Source organism: Cucurbita pepo, chromosome 5 (genome assembly GCF_057944985.1).
Source record: "Cucurbita pepo subsp. pepo isolate OVF chromosome 5, ASM5794498v1, whole genome shotgun sequence".
Lineage (NCBI taxonomy): Eukaryota > Viridiplantae > Streptophyta > Magnoliopsida > Cucurbitales > Cucurbitaceae > Cucurbita > Cucurbita pepo.
This window is the reverse complement of record NC_141802.1, coordinates 15,747,744-15,769,081: the sequence shown is the minus strand read 5'-3', so window position 1 is coordinate 15,769,081 and position 21,338 is coordinate 15,747,744. Positions and strand designations below refer to the sequence as shown.

General features: G+C 34.1%; 3 protein-coding genes across 3 annotated transcripts; all 3 read right to left on the bottom strand.

Annotated features, from left to right (window-relative positions):
• Window positions 1-1,892: 1,892 nt before the first annotated feature.
• Window positions 1,893-4,611, bottom strand: LOC111795246 (patatin-like protein 2). Its single transcript, XM_023677551.2, has 6 exons — window positions 4,498-4,611; window positions 4,177-4,358; window positions 3,907-4,093; window positions 2,719-2,880; window positions 2,357-2,653; window positions 1,893-2,120 (listed from the first exon to the last, which is right to left on the bottom strand). Exons 1-6 carry the CDS (start codon window positions 4,609-4,611, stop codon window positions 1,896-1,898), a joined length of 1,167 nt encoding a protein of 388 aa, XP_023533319.2. The 3' UTR covers window positions 1,893-1,895.
• A 5,041-nt stretch (window positions 4,612-9,652) lies between these two features.
• LOC111795245 (uncharacterized) lies at window positions 9,653-10,429 on the bottom strand. Its single transcript, XM_023677549.2, has one exon. The coding sequence runs from the start codon at window positions 10,362-10,364 to the stop codon at window positions 9,903-9,905; it is 462 nt and encodes a 153-aa protein (XP_023533317.2). The 5' UTR covers window positions 10,365-10,429; the 3' UTR covers window positions 9,653-9,902.
• An 8,985-nt stretch (window positions 10,430-19,414) lies between these two features.
• Window positions 19,415-21,320, bottom strand: LOC111794333 (serine/threonine receptor-like kinase NFP). Its single transcript, XM_023676286.2, has one exon. The coding sequence runs from the start codon at window positions 21,318-21,320 to the stop codon at window positions 19,512-19,514; it is 1,809 nt and encodes a 602-aa protein (XP_023532054.2). The 3' UTR covers window positions 19,415-19,511.
• Between the last annotated feature and the right edge of the window lie 18 nt (window positions 21,321-21,338).

Below are 21,338 nucleotides of genomic sequence, written 5' to 3'. Positions count from 1 at the left end.
TAATGTAGCATGAGATGATCATACATGTTTTTAACATTATTGTACCACCTGTTTTTTTTTTTTTTTTTAATTATTCATTATGATTCAATGAAAATTTTAATCTCTAATCTTTTTGTTAATATATAATAGTCAAATTAACTAATACTTGTTTAATATACAATTTTTAGTTTAACATGTATATTTAAGAAATCGAATATACTTTGGTTAGTGATATAACATCTCTAAGGGATTAAATATAATTGAATTATATTTAAGTTAAACTAAAAAGAAAAAAGAAGGCATGATATGGTGATATAATTCATAAATATTTTTTGGTCAACCTTATAGCCAACCCATTAGTCCCTTTAATTACTCAATTGTGAACATGCTACCCAAATTGAATATATATATATATATAGATGAGAATCAAAACAGATAAATGCAATGAAATATATATTTGATCTTGAGCCTAAAGTTTGGATACCAAATGATATGGAATCAATACAAAGGAAGTAAGATTCAGATTACCTTGTTGATCGAATATTTTAGGATAAGAATGCTTATTTGAGATTCGAATCACTTCACAAGCAAGATCGATCATGTCTAGCTTGAATGATTCTTGTTGATCAAATCTCACAAGGCAAGAACACTTGTTTGAGATTTGAATCTCTCCACAAACAAGATTGATCATGTCGAGTTTGAATGATTCTACATGTAACCTAAACTACATATAATTGCAAAGAAATTTAGTCATTGACTAAAGGAAAACACGCCAATGCTTCTTTTTATATATTTTTCAAGTCTATTTACAAATACAACATACATGGCTTTATACAATAATTCTAAATTACTCTAAATTATCATTCACTCAAAATTTATAACATTGAAGTTTCATTCTTTTTCGATGTGGCATGAATTGAAATATCTTTTAATAATTTCAACAGAATTTTCTTTACATCTTCATTGAAGTATAGTGTATGATTGATGTCTTTTGGTTCATATCAATCCATGTAAGTGGTCCTACTATCGACTTGGCCGAAAGACTTGCTTTATGTATAATTGGTCCGTGCCCAGGGGTCCATGCACGTGTCATCTATGTTGAAATGATGTGTTATTATGATATAATATGTTATGATGATGTGATGTATACTTTGATGCTATGATACGTTATGATGATGATGTAGTATGCTATGATGACATGAGATATATGATGATACCTCATGTTACGATGGTATGCATGTATGAGATGTCATGTCATGTTGCACTATGATATGACATGCTATGACATGAATGGTAATGAAGAGTTTTGGAAAACACAACCCCTAAGTAATGTTATGAATGATGAATGTATGAAAGCTTATGCATACATGTTACCTAGGGTAATATGTGAAGGATATGTGGGGTTATGCCACATGAAAGTTTAAGACAAAAAGTATAGGGACCTTAGGCATATTGTATGTTCATTTACATCATAATACTTATTTTTATGATGAGTACGAACGGGTACACTATGATGATGATGATAATGACGACGACAACTATCATGTTTGGCATGATACACGACGGTCACTCTACCTCTTAACATTCAGCTACAGTCAACTAGCTCGACCATGCAGACCAAGGGGGTATGTGAGCCTGCCTGGTGAGTCTATGCTCGCACGTGTAGGTCGTGTGTAGAGAAGTATTACACATCCAATTTGTCCGGACTAGAGGCCACCTAAGAGATTATGGTTTTAAAGGATAGATCTCTAAATCATGATTGTACATGTTTACATTCACTGGCCCCAACGGTGGAGTCACTTACTCAATTTTTTTTAAAAATATTCGTTACTAAAGGCATGATAATAAACATACCAACGTAAGTTTAAAGTAAGTAATATAATATAACTTTAAAAATAGAAAGAGAACCGAGTGATTCAAGGGCTGAGTGGAAGCTTTCTCTGTTGAGAAAGCATGTTGGCAAATTGTGTGAGGGCTTCTTCATTTGTACCTTCTCCATCAACTGCCTCGTATTCTCCCGTTTCTAAGTTTACCCTCGACACCGATTTCTTTAACAGCTCCTTCCCCACCTCTGTCAGCTTCTTCAAGTTTTTCTCTGTTGCAATATCAACTAATGCTACTTCCCCACTCAAATCCGTGTCCTGTCCAACCCAAATCAATTCGAATTACGTCGAAATAAGTAAAAGAGACAAAAAAAAAAAAAAACTTTAAGCAATTTTCTTTGTTGTTATACATCTCACGAGTATTTATAGCTTAGAAAGCACTGACTAGCAACTATTACCAATTCTCCTATAATTGCTACATAAGTTAGTAACTTATTCTACTAAGTCTACTGACAATTCTCCTAAGTTAGTCGGTCATAGTGTGGAAGGGGTACCTGAATGCGAAGATAGTTTTTGTGGCAACGGAAGGATTGAAAGAAAGAACCAACATGAAAGTCGACCATATCGGAACTTGCATCGCTGAAGATATCAACTATTGGAGTGGCCCCATTGTCATAAACCCAATTAAACATGCCCCATTTTGCAGCTTTGGTAGCACTGTACTTTCCTTCATTCTTAGCTGCTCCAGTGCCTAAAGAAAGGACTAGCATCCTTTCTGTTTCCATGGGCTTGGTCTTGAAGGGTTCACAAATGTTTGTCCCTTTGGATACTTGGGTTATGGCAGCCAGGGTCTATACAATCAAATTTTGTGAGGAAATGTGGATGAGGTGCAAGAGTTTAATCACAAAATACTTACTGGGTTGTTTGCTGCAACTCCACCATCAACCATATTGAAAATGTGAGTATTTCCCATGGAGTTGGTTGTTTGAAATTCATATGCTGGCAAGTAAGTTGGTGCTGCAGATGTACTGATGCACACATCTGCCAACTTTGGATTCTTCAATTCATCCCACCTTGCCTGCATGTTCCAATTTAATCATAAAGTTTCAACCCGATCAATTCTATGCATAACTAAGGAATGTGACGGTGAGATTCTACATTGGTTGGGGAGGAGATAGAAACATTTTTTATAAGGGTGTGGAAATCTCTTCTTAGTAGACGAGTTTTAAAAACTTTGAGGGAAAGCTTGAAAGGAAAGTCTAAAGAGGACAACATTTGTTAGTCGGCGGCTTAAGCTGTTATAAATGGTATCAGAGCCAGACACCAAGCGATGTGCCAGCGAGGAGGTTGAACCTTGAAGGAGGGTGGACATGAGGTGGTGTGCCAACAAGGACGTTAGACCCCAAAAGGAGTGGATTAGGGGGTCCCACATCGATTGGAGAAGGGAACAAGTGCCAACGAGGACGTTGGGCTTCAAAAGGGGTGGATTGTGAGATCCCACATCGGTTGGGGAGGAAAACACCCTTTATAAGGGTGTGGAAATTAAACCTCTTTCTGGTAGACACCACATCGATTGAAGAAGGGAATAAGTGCCAACAAGGATGCTGGGCCCCGAAGGGGGTGGATTGTGAGATCTCACATTGGTTGAGGAGGAGAACGAAACACCCTTTTAAGGATATGAAAATCTCTCCCTAGTAGACGCGTTTTAAAAACCTTGAGAGGAACTTCGAAAAGGAAAGCCTAAGGATGTGAAAACCTCCTATGCAACTTTGAGAGTTAGCTTGAAAGGGAAAGTCTAAGGTGAGAAAACCTCTACAAGTAGATGCACCTCTACAAGTAGATGCGTTTTAAAAACTTTGAGGGGAAAATTTAAAAGAAAAACCCAAAAATGATAATATCTACTAGTGGTGAGCTTGGGCTCTTACAAAGATAGTCATGTATTGAGAAATTCCTAATCGTAGAACATTTTAGGAGAAGAATTGTTAGTAAAAAAACATTATGATTGAAAAGTATTTTTAGAACAAAACACAAGTATTTCATTTTATTTCAGTTATTTGTTTCGGTATACTTGAATCGAGAGTCAAAACCAACAAACTTCTCATACCTTAACATTGGAGAAGATCACAGGGTGAAGATGATTGATGTCAAACGCAGGAATAACAACATTTGTCAACGTTTCCTTAAGAGTTGTGTCCCCAAGTTGGTCATTCAGCAATGTCCTCAAGTATTTTCCATCGTACTTTGGCCCCAAAGCTTTACTAAATAAATTGGTGACTGAGCTGAATAAATGGCTGACACACAACAAAACACTCATTTAGTCATTATATCTAAACATTACAAAGTCATTCAAGCAAAGATGTATGGACGTACGAACTTTTTTTGGGGGAAAATTTTTGGAGAATGTTCCAAAAAGAAGTTGCTTAGATCTTTGGCTGCATATAAAGGCTTCTTGTCTTTGTTGGGAGCTGTAAGCATGATAGTAATTAAACCACCTGTACTTGTTCCAGCAATTAAATCGAAGTAATTCGCTATTCTTGCATCCGGGCCGTCCAATTCCTAACCAAAAAACAATCCTTTCTTATATCAATATAGAAATTATTCAAGCCTACTACTAAAAAATATTATCCTCTTTGACCTTTCTCATTCGGACTTTCCATCTAAGAAGAGGTTTCCACACCTTTATAAAGGTTATTACCTGAAGCTTGGACTCGAGAAAAGCTAGAATAGTTGAAGGAATGATGCCTCTGATGCCACCTCCATCGATACTCAAAATAGTTGTCATCTTCGGTTTTGGAAGATCAGGTGCCATGGTTATTTTCTTGGTTTGGGTAGAAAGAAGGGTATCTCCAAAGGGGTTGTTATAAATGAAGAACCCTAGATGTCTGGTCAACCATGCATGTGCATGTTTTTTTATGTTTCTGTTCATAGATACAATTTTATTGGAAGGCAAGTCAACTATGGTGGGCACGTGGAATTTTGTCCGTTTTAAGAAATCATTGTTAATGGTTTTTGTGTTAAACAATAAGTTTTAATAATTTTTATTTTGTAGAGATCTCCATTACGTTTTAAATTTCTAATTGATGTTATTAATGTTAATTGAATTATGCCAAGTTGTTTCAAACAAATTCAAATAGAAATCACTATATCTCAATGTTCTGGTGGGCTGAAGGTGGCTGGGCTGGCGTTTGGGCCGAGGGAGGTGGGTCGCACGGTTTCGAGCCTAAGCTTCGGGTCTGGAGTCCTACGAAGCTCCTGTTTATATTATTGGCACTCATTCACTTCTCCAATCAATGTGAGACTCCCTAATCCACCCACCATTCGGGTTCTAGCGTCCTTGCTGGTACACCGCCTTGTGTCCACCCTCTTCGGAGCTCAGCCTCTTCGTTGGCACATTGCCCAGTGTCTAGCTCTTATACCCTTGTAACAACTCAAGTTCATCTCATGGGCACATTGCCCAGTGTCTGGCTCTTATACCCTTGTAACAACTCAAGTTCACATACAGCAGATATTGTCCTTTTTTGGCTTTTCCTTTCAAGCTTCCCTTTTAAAGGGCGTGTACTAGAGAGAGATTTCCACACGCTTATAAAGAATGTTTCGTTCTCATCTTTAACGTGGAATCCCATCGAATTTAAGGATTTATTAGATATTATTAGAAGTTTAGCAATGTAGGTGAGCATCATGATTATAATCGGTGAATATGTAAATTAATTAGAGATTATTTTAATTATACATTAATATCATAACATAGTCAATCAATATCTAAATTGTTTAGGGGTTACTATCATGACAATCCATTAATATTTTAGTACAATGTAAATAAATGATTTCACATGTCAATCACTACCACTCTCAAATTAATTAATGCCTAATTGGATTCTTTTTTTTTATTAAAAATAGATTCATGGCTTTTATAAAATATATATATATAATTTTGTAACGATGAACATTAGGATATGATGGTTAAATTTAATAAAACATATAAAAAAAGAACCTAAGTTTAAATATTCAGCTTATATACTTTTTGAAATTAAATACATTATAACATTATTAAGGAATCTCAATCTAAGTTTATATTTGTGACATTCGAGTAAAAAAAGGTATATGAATCTGTAACGGCTCAAGCCCATCGCTAGTAAATATTGTCCCTTTCGGGCTTCCCCTCGAGATTTTTAAACCCGTCATCTAGGGAGAGGTTTCCACACCTTATAAAGAGTGTTTTGTTCTCCTTTTCAACTGATGTGGGATCTCACAATCCACTCCCTTTGGGGCCAACGTCATAGCTGGCACTCTTTCCTTTCTCCAATCGATGTGGGATCTCCCACCAAATCCACCTCCTTTGGGGTCCAGCATCCTTCCTGACACACCGTCTCATGTCCCCCCTTCGAGGCTCAGCCTTCTCACTGCCACATCACCTAGTATCTGGCTCTGATACCATTTGTAACCGCCCAATCCCACCGCTAGCAGATATTGTCTTCCTTGAGCTTTTCCTTTCGGGCTTCGCCTCAAGGTTTTTAAAACGCATCATCTAGGGAGAGATTTCCACACCTTATAAAGAATGTTTTGTTCTCCTCTCTAACCGATATGGAATCTCACAATGAATCGATGCCACATCTGAATAACAGTGATCTTAAAGATAAAGATTTATTACAAAGAATTTAAAGTTACTATCTACATCAATAAGATGCATCTTCCTTTTTAGTGAGTTAATCATAGAAAATAACTCGTGTTGATCTATGAGAATAGTTTTCATTTTTAGAAGTAAGGAGTAAAAACATAATCATGTCGTAGAAAATGCAAGAAAGTATTGGGATAATTAGGTGGAGCTTTTTAAAGTGTCCTTTCCTTACCAGCTGGATCCATAGCAAAATAAAGGTTAAAGGAAGAAGGTGGTGAGAAAATGGTAAGAAAATGGTACCAAATTTAAAGGTGAAGATGTAATGATATGAATGAAGTGAATTTATGATAAGCTTTTTGACCTTTTGGGGGCAATTCATTGCTTACCCACTCATGAAATTGATTCAAACCCACCCACGAACCTTCCTCCTTTGGTAAACAAATCAAAAGCAACTCTTCTTTTTTCTTTTCTAGTGGAACACACCCCTTCAAATCAACCATCAAGATCATTCATCTTTCAACCCTTTACCATACTTTATCTAAAACTTCATTCAAATTATTATCATCTTTATGTAATTGTTCTTTATCATTATAGAATTTGAAAACACAAATATCACAAATTTGAGCAATAAACGAGAGTAATATAGGATTTAAGGACAAGATTTAGTTAATACGAGCATAGTTTCACTGTCGTAAAATATGAATGATCGACCAAAAAGTTAGAGTAAAAATGGGTTATCATCGTGGATTCAATGATGAGAAAATATTTTAATAAATTATCATTAATACTAATTATAACGATCTTAGTTTTTTTAAAATAAAATTGTTACTACACGTATGTCAAAATCGGTTTGTGACACTGCTATTTAAAAACGTTTCATCTTAAAATGTTTTAGGAATTTAAACATTCATAAAAGTGTAATCATAGTAAAATTACATTTGAAATCTGGATTAACCATGTCTATAATCTTATGTTCAAATTTCATTCTCGAACAGATTTGAATACATAGTATTCTTTACATATGGCTCGTGAATTTGAACACTTTTAGGGTTGTTGCAACAAATTTCTTTTGCACATAAAGATCACATTGATGTAGTGCAAAGATCAAGTGAGATCTTTTTCTATCTCGTATTTAGCACAAAAAAACGTGTTTAAAATAAAAACGTGTTCTAGAAAATGGAAAAACTTTTAGATAACTTTTATTAGCGAAAAGTATTTTTCTTTTTTACTTTTGGTGCTTTCAAAAACTATAGTAATGAAACTTAAAAATAAAAAAAAATGAAGCAATTAAAATGAAATAATTGGTAGAGTCCAATAAGAATAGACTATGTGGAGACCCCATCAATACATAACATATAATACAATGTCAAATGTCACTATCAACTTTGGCATTTTCATTTAACTATCTAACCCTACCTATTATATTCCACCATAGACTGGTCTCTTCTTTCCTTCATAGTAGGCCCAATTTACTTTTTTTTTTTCTTTTAATATAATTTTCTTTCTCTCTCAAATATATTTTCAATTTAAATTTAAAAAAAAAATAATTTATTTTTATATTATAAGTTTTTAATTTCATCCCATTAGATTTTAGATCGGAAAAGTTACTGTGAGAACCCACATGGTTTGGAGAGGAGAACAAAACACCTTTTGTGAGGGTGTGAAAACCTTTCCCTAGCAGATACGTTTTAAAGGCTTGAGGGAAAGCCCGAAAGAGAAAACTCAAAGAGGAAAACATCTACTAGCGGCTTGAGCCGTTACAAATGGTATCAGAGCCAAACACCGGACTATATGCCAGCGAGGAGGCTCTTCTTTGAAGGGAGTAGACACAAGGCGGTGTACCGGTAAGAATGCTAGACCCTGAAGAAAGTAGATTTGGTGGGGGTCCCACATCGATTGAAGAAAAAAATGAATGTCGACGACAATGGGGAGTGGATTTGGTGGGGGTCTTACATCGATTGAAAAAAGGAACGAGTGCCGACAAAGATGCTGAGCCCTGAGAGAGGATGGATTGTAAGAACCCACCCATTGGTCCAATGAAAAGTTTATAGTTTTCATTAGAAATCTCAATTTTAAAAAACAAATATGAATAAAACAAAATAAAATAAAATAAAATAATCCAATAGTTTGATTTGAAATTTGATAATTGGTATATTAGAATCTCCTCAAGATCTATACTGGCATCCGCAACCACTGATTTTCCATTTAATTAATTAATTTATTTTTTATTTTTTTGAAATTAAATTATGAACCGACATAATCCGACATTTCAATTTTAATTATATTAAATATTTCTTCAAGTTTTCCAACTAAATAAAATATTGCTACAATTAAACATCGACATATTTAAACGTTGTTTGACGTTGGGTGTTTAAAAATTGTCTTTGGATTAGAATAAACCTAGATTTATTAGCTAATAAATTCATTAAAATTTTGAAAATAATTATCCATTTATATTTGAATATTCTTTATTACAAAAATAGTATTCTACCGTTTATTATATGGCTAGCTAAAGATATTAAACGTCTAAATGTATAGGTGATTCTTCAATCTAGTTTTTTTCTTTGCGAAATAAGGTATCATTACATGCATCACGTGATTAATGCGTGTAAAAAAACATCTATTTAAAATATTTCATAAAATATGCCTATATTAGTTGAAAATCTACGACTGAGCTTAAGATTATTGATCTCTATCTTGCTTGCTAGTCCGACTTGAGTGTGCTTTGTACTATACCTCGTTGTTTGAGGCTTGAAAGTTGAATCATAAACCTTTTCAAAAAGCTCCTCATGAGGCGATATAAGTAGTAAATTGATATTACATCCTTTTCCACTATGAATCATCTCTGAATGACATAAGCTTGTAACTCGTCATATTTATCTCATTCATCTTACTTACTAATTCAACAACAAAATATGTCACCACTTATGTCTCCTATTTCGATCTTTGTGCAATCTTTGTGTGAAAATAGACGTCGTATTCACTTTATCTCTATTGCCCAGTTCATGAGTTGACTTGAAACTTCACCCTTTTATACCACATTAGTTATATGACAAGTTTCTCGTTCGATTAGCAACAAATTAATGACATTATGAACTTTTTCAAATTTAAAATATTAACGTTCGTATTCTTTTCTAATAAGGTGAGATTATTTGTTATTAATATTATGTCCTCCTCCTTAATATATCACGGAACAAAATGATTGATTCGCCCCATTGTCGTTGGAACACGTATGGAAATGAAAATATAATACATACCCATTAATAATTTGGAACATGAAAATATTAAATTTTTTTTTTAGTAATGAGGGGTAAATATGTAAAAGTGGAGAAGAAAGAATCTTGAGGCAATACCATGGGATGCGGAAGAAACAAAACATCCACATAAAGCAACCTCACCATCTCAATTTCCAAAACCCCCAAAAAACCAAACTAAACAGCTCATAATTACAATTTTAGCCCTACACACATCCATCCATCCATCCATCATTCAGGGATTGCACACAATTTCGCCGTGAATTTCCTACTTCCACCACTCCTTGTCCCCTTCTTCACACCCTTTCTCGGACCCTTCCTAAGCTCCTCCTCACAAAACACCACCGGCCGCCGTGACCCACATTTCTCACTCCCACCACCGCCAGCCTTCATCAGCGCCGAGCTAGCCTTAACAGCCAATGCAGCCATATCCTCCGCGTGAAGCGGCTTGTTCAGCTTCTCCAACGGCAGCGCAAAGTAAAGCTGCCCGAGTTGAAGCTCGTCGTCGTCGTCCACGGCGGTTATAACATCGTTGAAATCCATATCGTCGGAGTTGCAAATGAAACTCGCCGGATCTTTATGTAGTACATACGAAACCTTGACCGGATAGGAATATTCCAGCAATGTTCCGTCGGAAAGAATGAGTTTGGCCGTAGAAACATTGGGGGAATCGGAGGAAATGCAAATACCCATTTCTTTTTCTGTTTTTTTTTTTTTTTTTTTTTTTTTTTTCTTTTTGGTGGGTTGAGATTTTGTTTTTTTTGGAATCGGACTGAACTCAGTGAGTCAGAAGAGAGCGAGTTGCGATTGAGCGAAGAGGACGGAGAAATGAATATGGGTATATAAAGGAAAGAAGGGTGCCTCGAAAATTGAACAGAACTGCCACGTAGGATTTTTGTCGTTTTATTCTGCCAGGCTGTATTGTTAGTGGTGTTGGGCTGGAAGGAAGACTCGTGGAAATATAAAATAAATAATAAGTTTTAACCAATTTTTCTCCAAATAGTCATTTTTTTTAGAGATTTACCAAATTTTAGTAGTAACTAAATTCAAATATGAAAATATCCCTAAAGTATTAATAATAAATTACTGTTTTACACGAGTTATTTGTGAAGTTATTCCGTAAATGTGCGTACTTAAATAGTTAAAAAACTTGAAACTAGTAGGATTTTTCGGTAAATGTATATACTTAAATAGTAAATACGATTGATATTGGTAAAGTTGTATAGTTGAACTCCGTTCAATTTAAGTGAATGATTTGGACACCCATCAAATCTTAAGTAGACCGTATTAAAACCTAAATTCGACCCATTTTTTTAAATTTAAAGAAAGGTAAAACAACCTAATAAATTTAATAATATTTTGTAAATAAAAATATAATAAGATGAATATAATTTTAAGAAACTCAATTTTAATATTAAAATATAAATTATTTTTTTAATTCAACGTTAATATATAGAATACAAATGGTAATATAATATCTTAGCGCAATTTTATTTCGTACCATATTTTAACTGCATTATATTAAAATCGACAGCTAAAATTATTTAATTTTAAGAGAAAGTTTAGGTACCCTAAGTGTGTTCTAAATATATTTTGCCTTATTTATATATTAAAAATATTTATTAGTGGTATTATATTTTATTAAAAAAGAATATTACTATAAACTTTAGAAATTTGTTCCAAAATTACATTTTTATTCTTTCATAATTTATAATATTATAAATATTTCTAAACTACTCTAAAAATAGACATTATGTTAAACAAACATCAAATTAAAGTAATGATAACCTAAAATGATATAAGAATAATTAAGACGTTACTTAAATATGTCGTCACTTAATATTTTGTAATGATAAGCGACTTTTAAACTTGGAAAATTATTAAATTTTAACCTTTACTAAGACTAAATTCATATTCAAACCAATTATATTGAAGTTGACTTTTTTTTTTTTTTCTTCCCAATTTTTGAATTAAAGTTGGAAAAGTTTCTTTGGTTGGAATATTTCCTTATTCTTATTTTAATCCATATTCTCTCAAATTTCCCATTTTCTTTTTTAAAAGTATAAAAATATAACACATTGTAGTATAAAAATAATTGATATGAGACGAGACTAGAATTTAGCAACGTTGGAGGGAAAAGTGGAGACGTAAAATGAGTGGTGCGAGACAAGAATGGGGGCGAAAATAAGGATTACAGTCTCCGTCCTAGCCTCGTTTTACTAATAGAAAAAAAAAATCCTTAATTCTTTCACTATTTCTTGTTTAAATGGACCTTCGTCCTACGGATTAAATGAACATTTTTAGCGTTTAGGTAAAAGACAAGAATGAAAGGAGGAGAGAGAAAGTAAAAGAAGAGCGTAGAAACGAAGAAATGTAAAGTGATAGGTGGAGGAGTGAGAGAAGAAGGGGGCAAAGCAAGGAGTTTGAAGTCCTCAGACAAGCTGCCACGTTTCACCGCATGCAACTAGCCACGTCTTCATCCATAAAAGAAACCATTCACTTTTATTTTATTTTATTTTATTTTGGATAAAATTAAATTAAATGCTTCTCATTCTTTTCTATTATTATGCAAATTATTGAAACTTGTCTACAAACAAAATCCTAATAAATATATTTTTAAAAAAATAATTTTCTCATTTGTTGGTTAGCGGCAAAATTTCCATTTTACCCCTACCTTTTAAGGGATGGTTTGGTGGAAAGTTCTAATATATGGAAGTTAAATTCATATTTATTACCCAATTTTCAACCTTTTACTAAGAAAACATAATATTATACATTTCGGGTTTGGAAGTGCACGTAGTGCTCAGACCATCCTATCATAAAAACATCATGACATGTCTTGGTCTATACGTCTAGTTCGAGCAAAATTTGATGTATAGTACTCTCTACACACAGCTCACGTACGTGCACATGCACCCCAAGCAAGCTTGAATATGTACCCTTAGACCTACCCTTCAACTAACGTACACTCAAGATGTCGGAATGTCACCGAGGGAAAAGAGCGTGTATAGTATTATGGTATACATAATACCACAATATAACATCATAGTATACAAGTCCATATTAATCATAGCAGAGAAGTATCTCGATGCGCATGTCGAGCTACGTGCTATCCTTATATTTTTTAAGTAAAGGTAAAACTCTCATGCACGAATAACAGTGAACACTGGAAAGACCATGAAAATTAAAGATAGATCATGATAGGGCAATAGAACACATTGAAGACTTATTATATTTATTTTTGTCTTGAACGGAATAGGTAAGCCTATGACTTTATTTTAAAAGTATTTAATATGAGTTTTCGCATATGTATTTAAAGCCTGTGTTACACTAATCCAAGCTCATAAGTCATGAACATTTCATAATAACACGTGCGAGAGGGAGTAGTTTCGTCATTTCCCGTAAACCTTAGCTTATGCCCTCAAATGTATTTTAGTATCTTAAAACTTACATAACCATTCATACTACCATACTTTGAAGTCCTCAAATAAGGTGCCACGTTTCAATGCATGCAACTAGGCACGACTTCATCCATAAAAAGAACCATTCTCTTTTTAATGGATAAAATTAAATGCTTCTCATTCTTTTTTTTTATTATGGAAATGATTGAAACTTGCCAAAAATACACAATTCTAGAACACATTTATTATGGAAAGTAGAATTATAAGTCGATCTAATAAGAAACGTCTCTCAAAATGTGATTTTTGTGTAATGAGAACCACGACAATTATTAGATAAAAATTAAGGTTATTAATGATGTTCTTTGTCATTTTTTAAAAATCTTAATTACTTTCTTATCTTTTAAATGTTGTGTTTTAGGTAAAATAATCATACAACACCAAGAAATACTTCCACTTAAACGTTCTAATTTAATACTATTTACTATTTATGTGCATTCAAACACATAATACTATTTAATGGCTTTGAATTCTAGACAAGCTGGCTCGTCCTAACCAATTAAGCTTAGAAGATCGGGGAATGACCCATAAGCTTGCATACATAGCCTAAATCAGTTTGCAAACCAATTAGAATCACATCATGCATAACAGAGCCTAACGATTAGTCACAAGGCTCCAATTGCAATCTAAACGTCATATCTCGAGATTCTTAGGCTAAAACATGCACATTTCTTCATTAGCTCAATTATAACATTCTCATGCTAATCCAAGTCAATCTTATAGATAAACTTGTGTGGAAAGTATGAAATGGCTACTTAAGTGTTCAAGGTGTTTTGGGTGCTCGGTTTTCCTGTTTCTCGAAGTATGAATCTTCATAAATTCCTTTAGTAGGCCCTAAATTGAGTTGAGAGAAGAAAATCGGTGAAAATAGATAAAAAAAATTGCACTATCAATAATTAGTATAATCTTAAATAGTATGTAATTCACATACAGGAGGATCATGTTAAAGAAATACCTTAAATAATTTATAGTATTTGGATAAGGTTGAGTGTTTTATCTTGCTATCACATTAATAAGATCCAATTTGTAATTATTACAAGTGATTTGATCTAAGTCGTTTACGTGGAGATACATAAGCGAGGATATATATGATTAAACCATGAATTATATTCTCTCCTTATAAATTTGTTTATTGAAGAGATAAATATTTCACAAGATGATTATATGCGACTCATTCTTGACCCCAAGTGAGTTGAAATTCTCCCTACGAAGGCTTATCCTTTGATTTGTTTGGGAAAGAGAAGAAAACGTGTTAAGGCCGCAAGAAAAAAAAAAAAAAAAACTCATGCACGTTGCCCGAAAGTGATGAAAACACCAATGTAAATGAAGCTCATGTCAACGACACAAAATTAATGCAACGAAATTGTATTGCGGGGGCGTTAACATCGCTCGCATCTGCCAAAATCGTCATCAACAATCATTAAAGGTGAAATCACCGCTCACTTGGTTAAATTTGGTCCACTTCTATAGGTATGTGGTTATGTCGTTGGACAAAAGATTTCTAGTGAGCTAGGATGTGCATGTCATGGTTAGAGAGGAAGGATTGTGTGTCGAAAAATATGCCAAAAGAACGTGCAAGAGAACAGTGTCTTACAAAATTTAACTAACTTCTAAACAAACATAAATAAAAACATGAAAAAAATAATTATGAATTTGAAACTTAATTAAAATTCTATCATAAAAAATCCAAAAACTTCAAATATCTTTTTAACTCAATCCATTTCAATCTAATTTATTCAAATTATATTGTAAGTAATCATTCAAATATCAAAATTGAAAATGCAGGGTGTAACATGTTTAAATTATTAGACAACGTTTGCACACTTGTAATTAGGTTGTTTGTCAAAGTGTGAATGAAAAAACTAAGAACAAAGAGATCCAGGAGGCCAGAAATCCGACCAAGTAAGATGTTGTCAGAACAGTGTTGGTGGATGCGAAGCCTACGAGAGATATCCACTTGTCTATGTTTCATTTGTGTTATGTGTCCAACATGTGCACTTGGTAACAACAACAACACACACAAACCCCTTCTAAATTAATCCCATGTCCTTGTTCTTTATCAGGTCTCAAACCCCATATGCTCCTATAATTGGCCAATATAAAATCCCCTATTCACTTTTCCACACTCTAACCTCAATTATTGTCCTTCCAATATACTACCACTTTTCATAAATTATAAACAATTTGTAACTAATACATCCCGATGATCGTCAAATTAATTAATATATAGACTGTTCAAATGGAATGCAGCTCCTATATTATTGTAGGCGTGTCGTATTTGCTTAAATATTATAATGTTGATATTTTTTTTTTCCTTCTCTATGGATTTGTCTCTACGTGCTTTTATTCGATAATAAATTCTTTTACTTTTAAAAATTTATGCTTTGGTTACTAGTCATTTTCTTTTCTTTACTTCCGTAGTTTGATTGTGGCATCTAAGGAGATGAACGTAAGAATGGATCAAGGTACAAAGGGATTGAAACAGAAATCGAGAAATGCATGAATCTACCCATGAGCTCCTTGTAGCCTTTTTAGATAAGGAAGCACATGAATAAATTGACTTAACAAAAAAAAGTTAAAAAAATGGTACAATACAAGGTACGATATGTTTTTTAAAAAGCTATACATAATTGATATGATTATCTACATTAATAAAATTCATTTTTTTTTAAATTCATAGTCAGCATGCTTAACTTCGAAGTAACTTTCGAGTTTGTGTCTCTAATTTAAAAAAAATGTTTGATGGGGTTTGGTGATTGAGGCTAATAATTGAAGCAATCTCCAAAGCTTAAAGCCAAATATCATTAGAAGCACCACCATCTAAAGATAAGGGTATCAATATGTACTCTTTTTTCTCTCTTTTGGATCTAATAATTGCTCATATTTTGTTATCCTATCCACACACACACTAATATACTTATATATCCATTGAGACTATATTGCTATATTGGAAGAAGCAAAAGGACATGGCCCTTCACTTCAGGCTATCATTTTTTTATTAAAAGGAAGAGATTAATTGAATAAAGAACTAAACTTGGTAGAAAGAGGTGATAGTGAAAGATGCACAACTCCTCCACCCAAATTGGAGAGGTTGGGTCTAAACAAAAGGTGTTACTAGAAAAAAGTCCAAGGGAATCTTTTGAAATAATTAAAGGGTAGCAATGACCTGTGGTGACTTGCTAGACGATAATTTGAATATCGTATAATGTTGTGCTTAACATACTCCGATACTTTGTTACGTACCTTTATATCGGAGGTGAGTCTCATATTTATAGTACCTTTCTTTAATATAATGTCGTACGTTTGTGATGGGATAAATAGATTTGTATAATGGAACTAGTACCCATTTTTTATGGTCCTCGTTCATTGCTTCGACTTGATGAACTAATGTTTGAGGCTTTCTACTCATTTATGGAGCAGATGTTGGATTATTTAGGCATGAGTATACCTCGACTTGCTAATCTAGTCGTGAGCCGACCCATATGAATATAGGAATGCATTTAGTATAATGATTTATTCATTTTAATAAACTTTGGAACAAAAGAGAGTAAAAAATAGAAAGAGAGTATTAGTTGTTTTACATTATAACTATTTTTTACAAACCTTTTAGAAAATTCAAGTTCAAAGTCGAGTCGGTTTCAAATGATTCAAGTTCAATTCAAGCTTCAACTACTAATATGAAGTATTGAACTTCATTTAGAATAAGAATCAAGTCCTTTTGAGTTAAAGGTTTGAAACGTAACAAGCCTTAGTTGCAGGTTTTAGACTACGTCGCTTAGAACATGTGAAACCTAGGGCGTAGGTACTTAGACTATGTCATTTAGAATCTGAGAAGCCTTGAGCATAGGTTTTCAAATTGTGTTTCTTGGAACGTAAGAAGCCTTGGACTCAAGTTTCAGGCTACAATGCTTGGAACGTAAGAAGCCTTGGGTATAGATTTTAGACAGTATCGCAGGGAACACATAAAGCCCTAGATGTATGTTCAAACAAGAACTTGAAACTCAAGAACATAAACTAATGACCTAAATTCTCAGGCTTGGAAGAAGAACAAGTCAAGAAAGCATGTGGTATTTTAGTATACCTTAAGGACATGATTAAGAGCTTACAAGTAGTCTACTTGAATCTTTGTACTCATTCAAGTTTTCTCATGTTTTTCAGGTGACAAGAAGAAGCTAGTCGAGGGTGGAAGCAGATCTGGAGCAAATGCTATACTGAGCCACACCGTGTTTCAACTATTTAATATTTTAAGTTGTTTTGTTTACCGAGCACCAAATATATTCAAACAATACTTTTTATTTGTAAATAAAATATATTTATATTTTACTTTAAGAACGAATTTTTTATGCTTTAAAAGATAGTCGCCACTCGAGTCTGAAAAATCGGATCATGACAACCCTAGTCAATTCACATATTGTGTATGGAGTGACTATGCAACTATTAGGGCACTATTCTAGTCAATTCATGTATCATATAAGGATTGACCTTACAACTATTAAGTACTATCCTAGACATATCCCATATCACGTAAGGAGTGACCTTGCAACTATTAAGGCACCACCTTCGTAGAATTACATCTTAGAATTAGGGTACTATCCTAGTAGAATCATATATCTCATATAAGGAGTGACCTTATATACAATAATTAAGGCACCCTATTAGAATTTGTACATATACACGGTGCAACTCACATATGTTATCGTTGAAGCACAAACAAGTTTAGGTCAGGTGACCTTAATAGCTAACCATTCACACAAGATTCTTTACTATACTTTAATCAACCATAGATCACCATACTCTCATCCACTAACATGCTTAATCAAGCCAAGGTCAATCACGTTCGTGCATAATCTATATCACATCATAACCTCAACAACAATTCTTATCCGGCTTATCCTTTAAGCATAAGCATACCTCTAGTATAAAGTTTTAAATAGCTACTTCCAATCCATCGGTTCAATTTAACTATAACGGTCCAAGTCCACCGCTAACAGATATTGTCCTCTTTGGACTTTTCATTTCGAACTTTCCCTCGAAGCCTTAAAACATGTCTGCTAGACAAAGGTTTTCACACTCTTATAAAGGACAAAAACCTTATTACTATGAATCAACCAGAACAAGAATCAAACAAAACCATCAACGATACAAGGAGAATTTGGCCGATTAAGAGCCTTAATTTGAGTTATGTTTTAAATCTTCTTAAATCGAGTTGTATTTTAATTTATTCTAAGTTGACAATAAAAATTATTTTGCTTGATTGTTATTTATGGAAAGCTCTTAATACGCTTCTCCAACATTGGTTTTAATATCGAGTTAAACAAATATTTCTTCGCGAACTTTACTAGCATGCATGTAGTAATACCTTTCCGATCACTAATAGATGCCTAAATTCAGTACTCCTCCAAAAAAATGGGGTTGAAATTCAACACTCCTCCAAAAAAATGGGATTGAAATTCAACTACTAATGATTGTTGTTAGTTCATGAAATCTAAGGTTGAGAGACACAAGGATTTGTTGGATGGTTTTGGGTTCATTTGTAAGAGTAAAGAAAAGACAGGAAGCGATGATTTGTTGGCAAAGCTGAAGAGCATAAGCTGACCAACCGGCAAACCCAAACAATGAATACATATGAGAATATATATTCCTATAAAATAAATCAAAACAGAATCTGATGTGCAAAAATGAATAAAAATGATACACAAAGGCATTGGCATTGGGGGAATAAAAGATGCGTCCTGCAATTTCCTTGAATCTTCGTTTCAATTATTAACCCATATGAGTTCCAAAGTCAAATATGTCGTCTTTTTTCTGAATGTGTCCAACTCAAATCCATATGATCCTTCATTATGTTTCTCTCTGCATTATTGATCAATAAACAACAATATATATGTATCATCCAACCCACGAATGGCCATTATTACTATATAATGATTCAAATCTTATTTTTATGTTTATTTTGTTTTATGTTCTTAAATATATGAATGTTTGTATCTGAAACAAAATGGTGATGTAATGAACCTTCATTCATTCAATCAACATCCTATTGTGTTGGAATTATCAATACAGAGTTCTATCTCATTTAAATATAGTTTTTGGTGTATTCAAATACTGTTTTTTTTTATAGCTATAATGATGTTTTAATAAAGTATAAAACTGTAGCTTATATACGTTGTTATAGCTATAATAAGTTAAAGATAACATAATATTATATTTGATCATTAATTATATGTTGATAAAAAAATTTATTCAAGTATTCCTTTTAGCTAAATCTGCACTTGTATTAGTTCATTTCACATTAATACTATAATTTTTCTTCATAATTGAAACTTCATCGTCTATTTACCTTACAAAATGAGTATTCAGTAATTGCATAGAATAAAGAGGATCACCGAGCGAGGATCGTATCAACCTTTTGGCCAATGTTTATTGATTCAAAACCAGAAACCCAAGATGATTCTGATGACTGAGTGATAATAGAGAGATTAAACACAATCTCACCCATGCTTGGCCTCGCCATTGGCAAGTCATTGGTGCATGCCTTCCCCAAATCTGCTAAGCTCACAGCCTCATCAATGGGGTATAAGCTTTCAAGTTTTGGGTCCATCCATGCCCTCAGCCTCCCTTCCTTTGTCTCCTCAATATCCATCACCTCTCTTATATCCTTCCATAACATCCCGACCTCGCCGTTACCTTTTGTTTCGGTCGCTTTTTTCCCTGAAAGTAACTCCAATAAAACAACTCCAAAAGCAAAAACATCTATCTTGTGTGATATTGAGTCTATTGCCGGCTTTGCCATTGATAGATTTGCAAGCTTTGCCTTCAACCTTGAGTCGAGAAGTATGTTACTCGTTCGGATATCTCGATGAACGACGCTCGGTTGAATGTGTTCGTGCATATATTGCAAACCATTGGCCACGTCTAATGCTATGGATAGTCTTTGATCCCATGTAAGAGAAGCCAATGAAGAGGAGTGCAACCATTTATCAAGTGAACCATTTTCGGCGTATTCGTAGACTAGGAAGCAACTCCGATCAATGTCGATCGAAAAACCGATCACTTTTACTAGATTCACATGGTTTACTTTCTGCAAAATGTTCAGTTCCTCTGTTATACCTTCCTTGCTTTTCTTAACGGCGAAGACTTGCCCGTCGATTGTTGCTCGGTACACCGATCCTCTTATTCGATAGCTCTCATTGAGATTCTTGGTTGCCTCCATGATCACATTGATATCATAAAAGATTGGTTTGCTTAGATAATCTGAAACCTTGGGAAGCAACCTATCATCTTGATAGCCAATCTTAGCCTCAAAGGCATTGTTCCTTGCAGGGCTATCACCAATTTCCATAGGGAACTTGTTCCATTTCAATGAATTCCTATTCTTACAAAGAAAATGAACACATACCAGGCCAGCTGCTAGAACAAGAAGTAAAAGTGAACCTCCTATGCTCGTGGAAACGACGACAATCCGCTTGCGTTTACCGTTCTTCATCTTGTAGTATGGATTCATATGGGAGAGAAGAGGCAACTGCGACACGGGAATAAACACAGGAAGGTTCGGTGTGTCTCTCATTTTTGTGTAGTTATTGGCAGCTAATATGGCATCTGTCGAGACATTAAACTCGGTACTAAGAACAGAAATGTTCTCGGTCGGCTGCCATATGTAAGTAATGAAGTGTTTGATGTTCTTTTCGACTTCGGTTTTCGATGGACACTTGCAGTATAGAGGAAAAGTTATTTCATCTCCAATGTGCAGAAAGTTTGGATCCAAATTGGGATTAGCAGCATTCACTACTTGCCACTCAGTAAGATGCTGAAATGCAGTCATTGCTAAAGTAAAGTAGACGTCCCCCTTCTTGATTTGGTAAGTGATATTGGCAAAGTAATGGTCTCCATTGCAGGCACATTGGACAGGAATCAACAAGAGCTCGCCCGGGAATAGACGACCGTCCTCGGGATTCAAGTTACTAGCTTCGGCAATCGACGATCGATTCACTCCAAACAGATCAGACACATTCTCCAAATCCAAAAAGTCAGGAGAGCTTGCAAAGAAGCTCACATAAGTGTTGCAAACAGATTCCGAATGACATGATGAGCCAACCGTTGAGTTCGGCAGCGATCGAGAGACTGCGAAACAACAAGAACAAAAGAAGAAAATAAGAACAAAAGCTTGAGATGATATGAAGTAGAAAGCCATAACCATGAGAGGTTAGAA

Excerpts from the sequence above, each read along its gene's own strand:
- LOC111794333 (XM_023676286.2), bottom strand. The coding sequence starts at position 21,320 with ATGGCTTTCTACTTCATATCATCTCAAGCTTTTGTTCTTATTTTCTTC.
- LOC111795245 (XM_023677549.2), bottom strand. The coding sequence starts at position 10,364 with ATGGGTATTTGCATTTCCTCCGATTCCCCCAATGTTTCTACGGCCAAA.
- LOC111795246 (XM_023677551.2), bottom strand. The coding sequence starts at position 4,611 with ATGGCACCTGATCTTCCAAAACCGAAGATGACAACTATTTTGAGTATC. Across the intron at positions 2,881-3,906 it reads TGATCTTCTCCAATGTTAAG|GCAAGGTGGGATGAATTGAA; the intron begins GTATGAGAAGTT and ends TGGAACATGCAG. Across the intron at positions 2,121-2,356 it reads AAAACTATCTTCGCATTCAG|GACACGGATTTGAGTGGGGA; the intron begins GTACCCCTTCCA and ends TGGGTTGGACAG.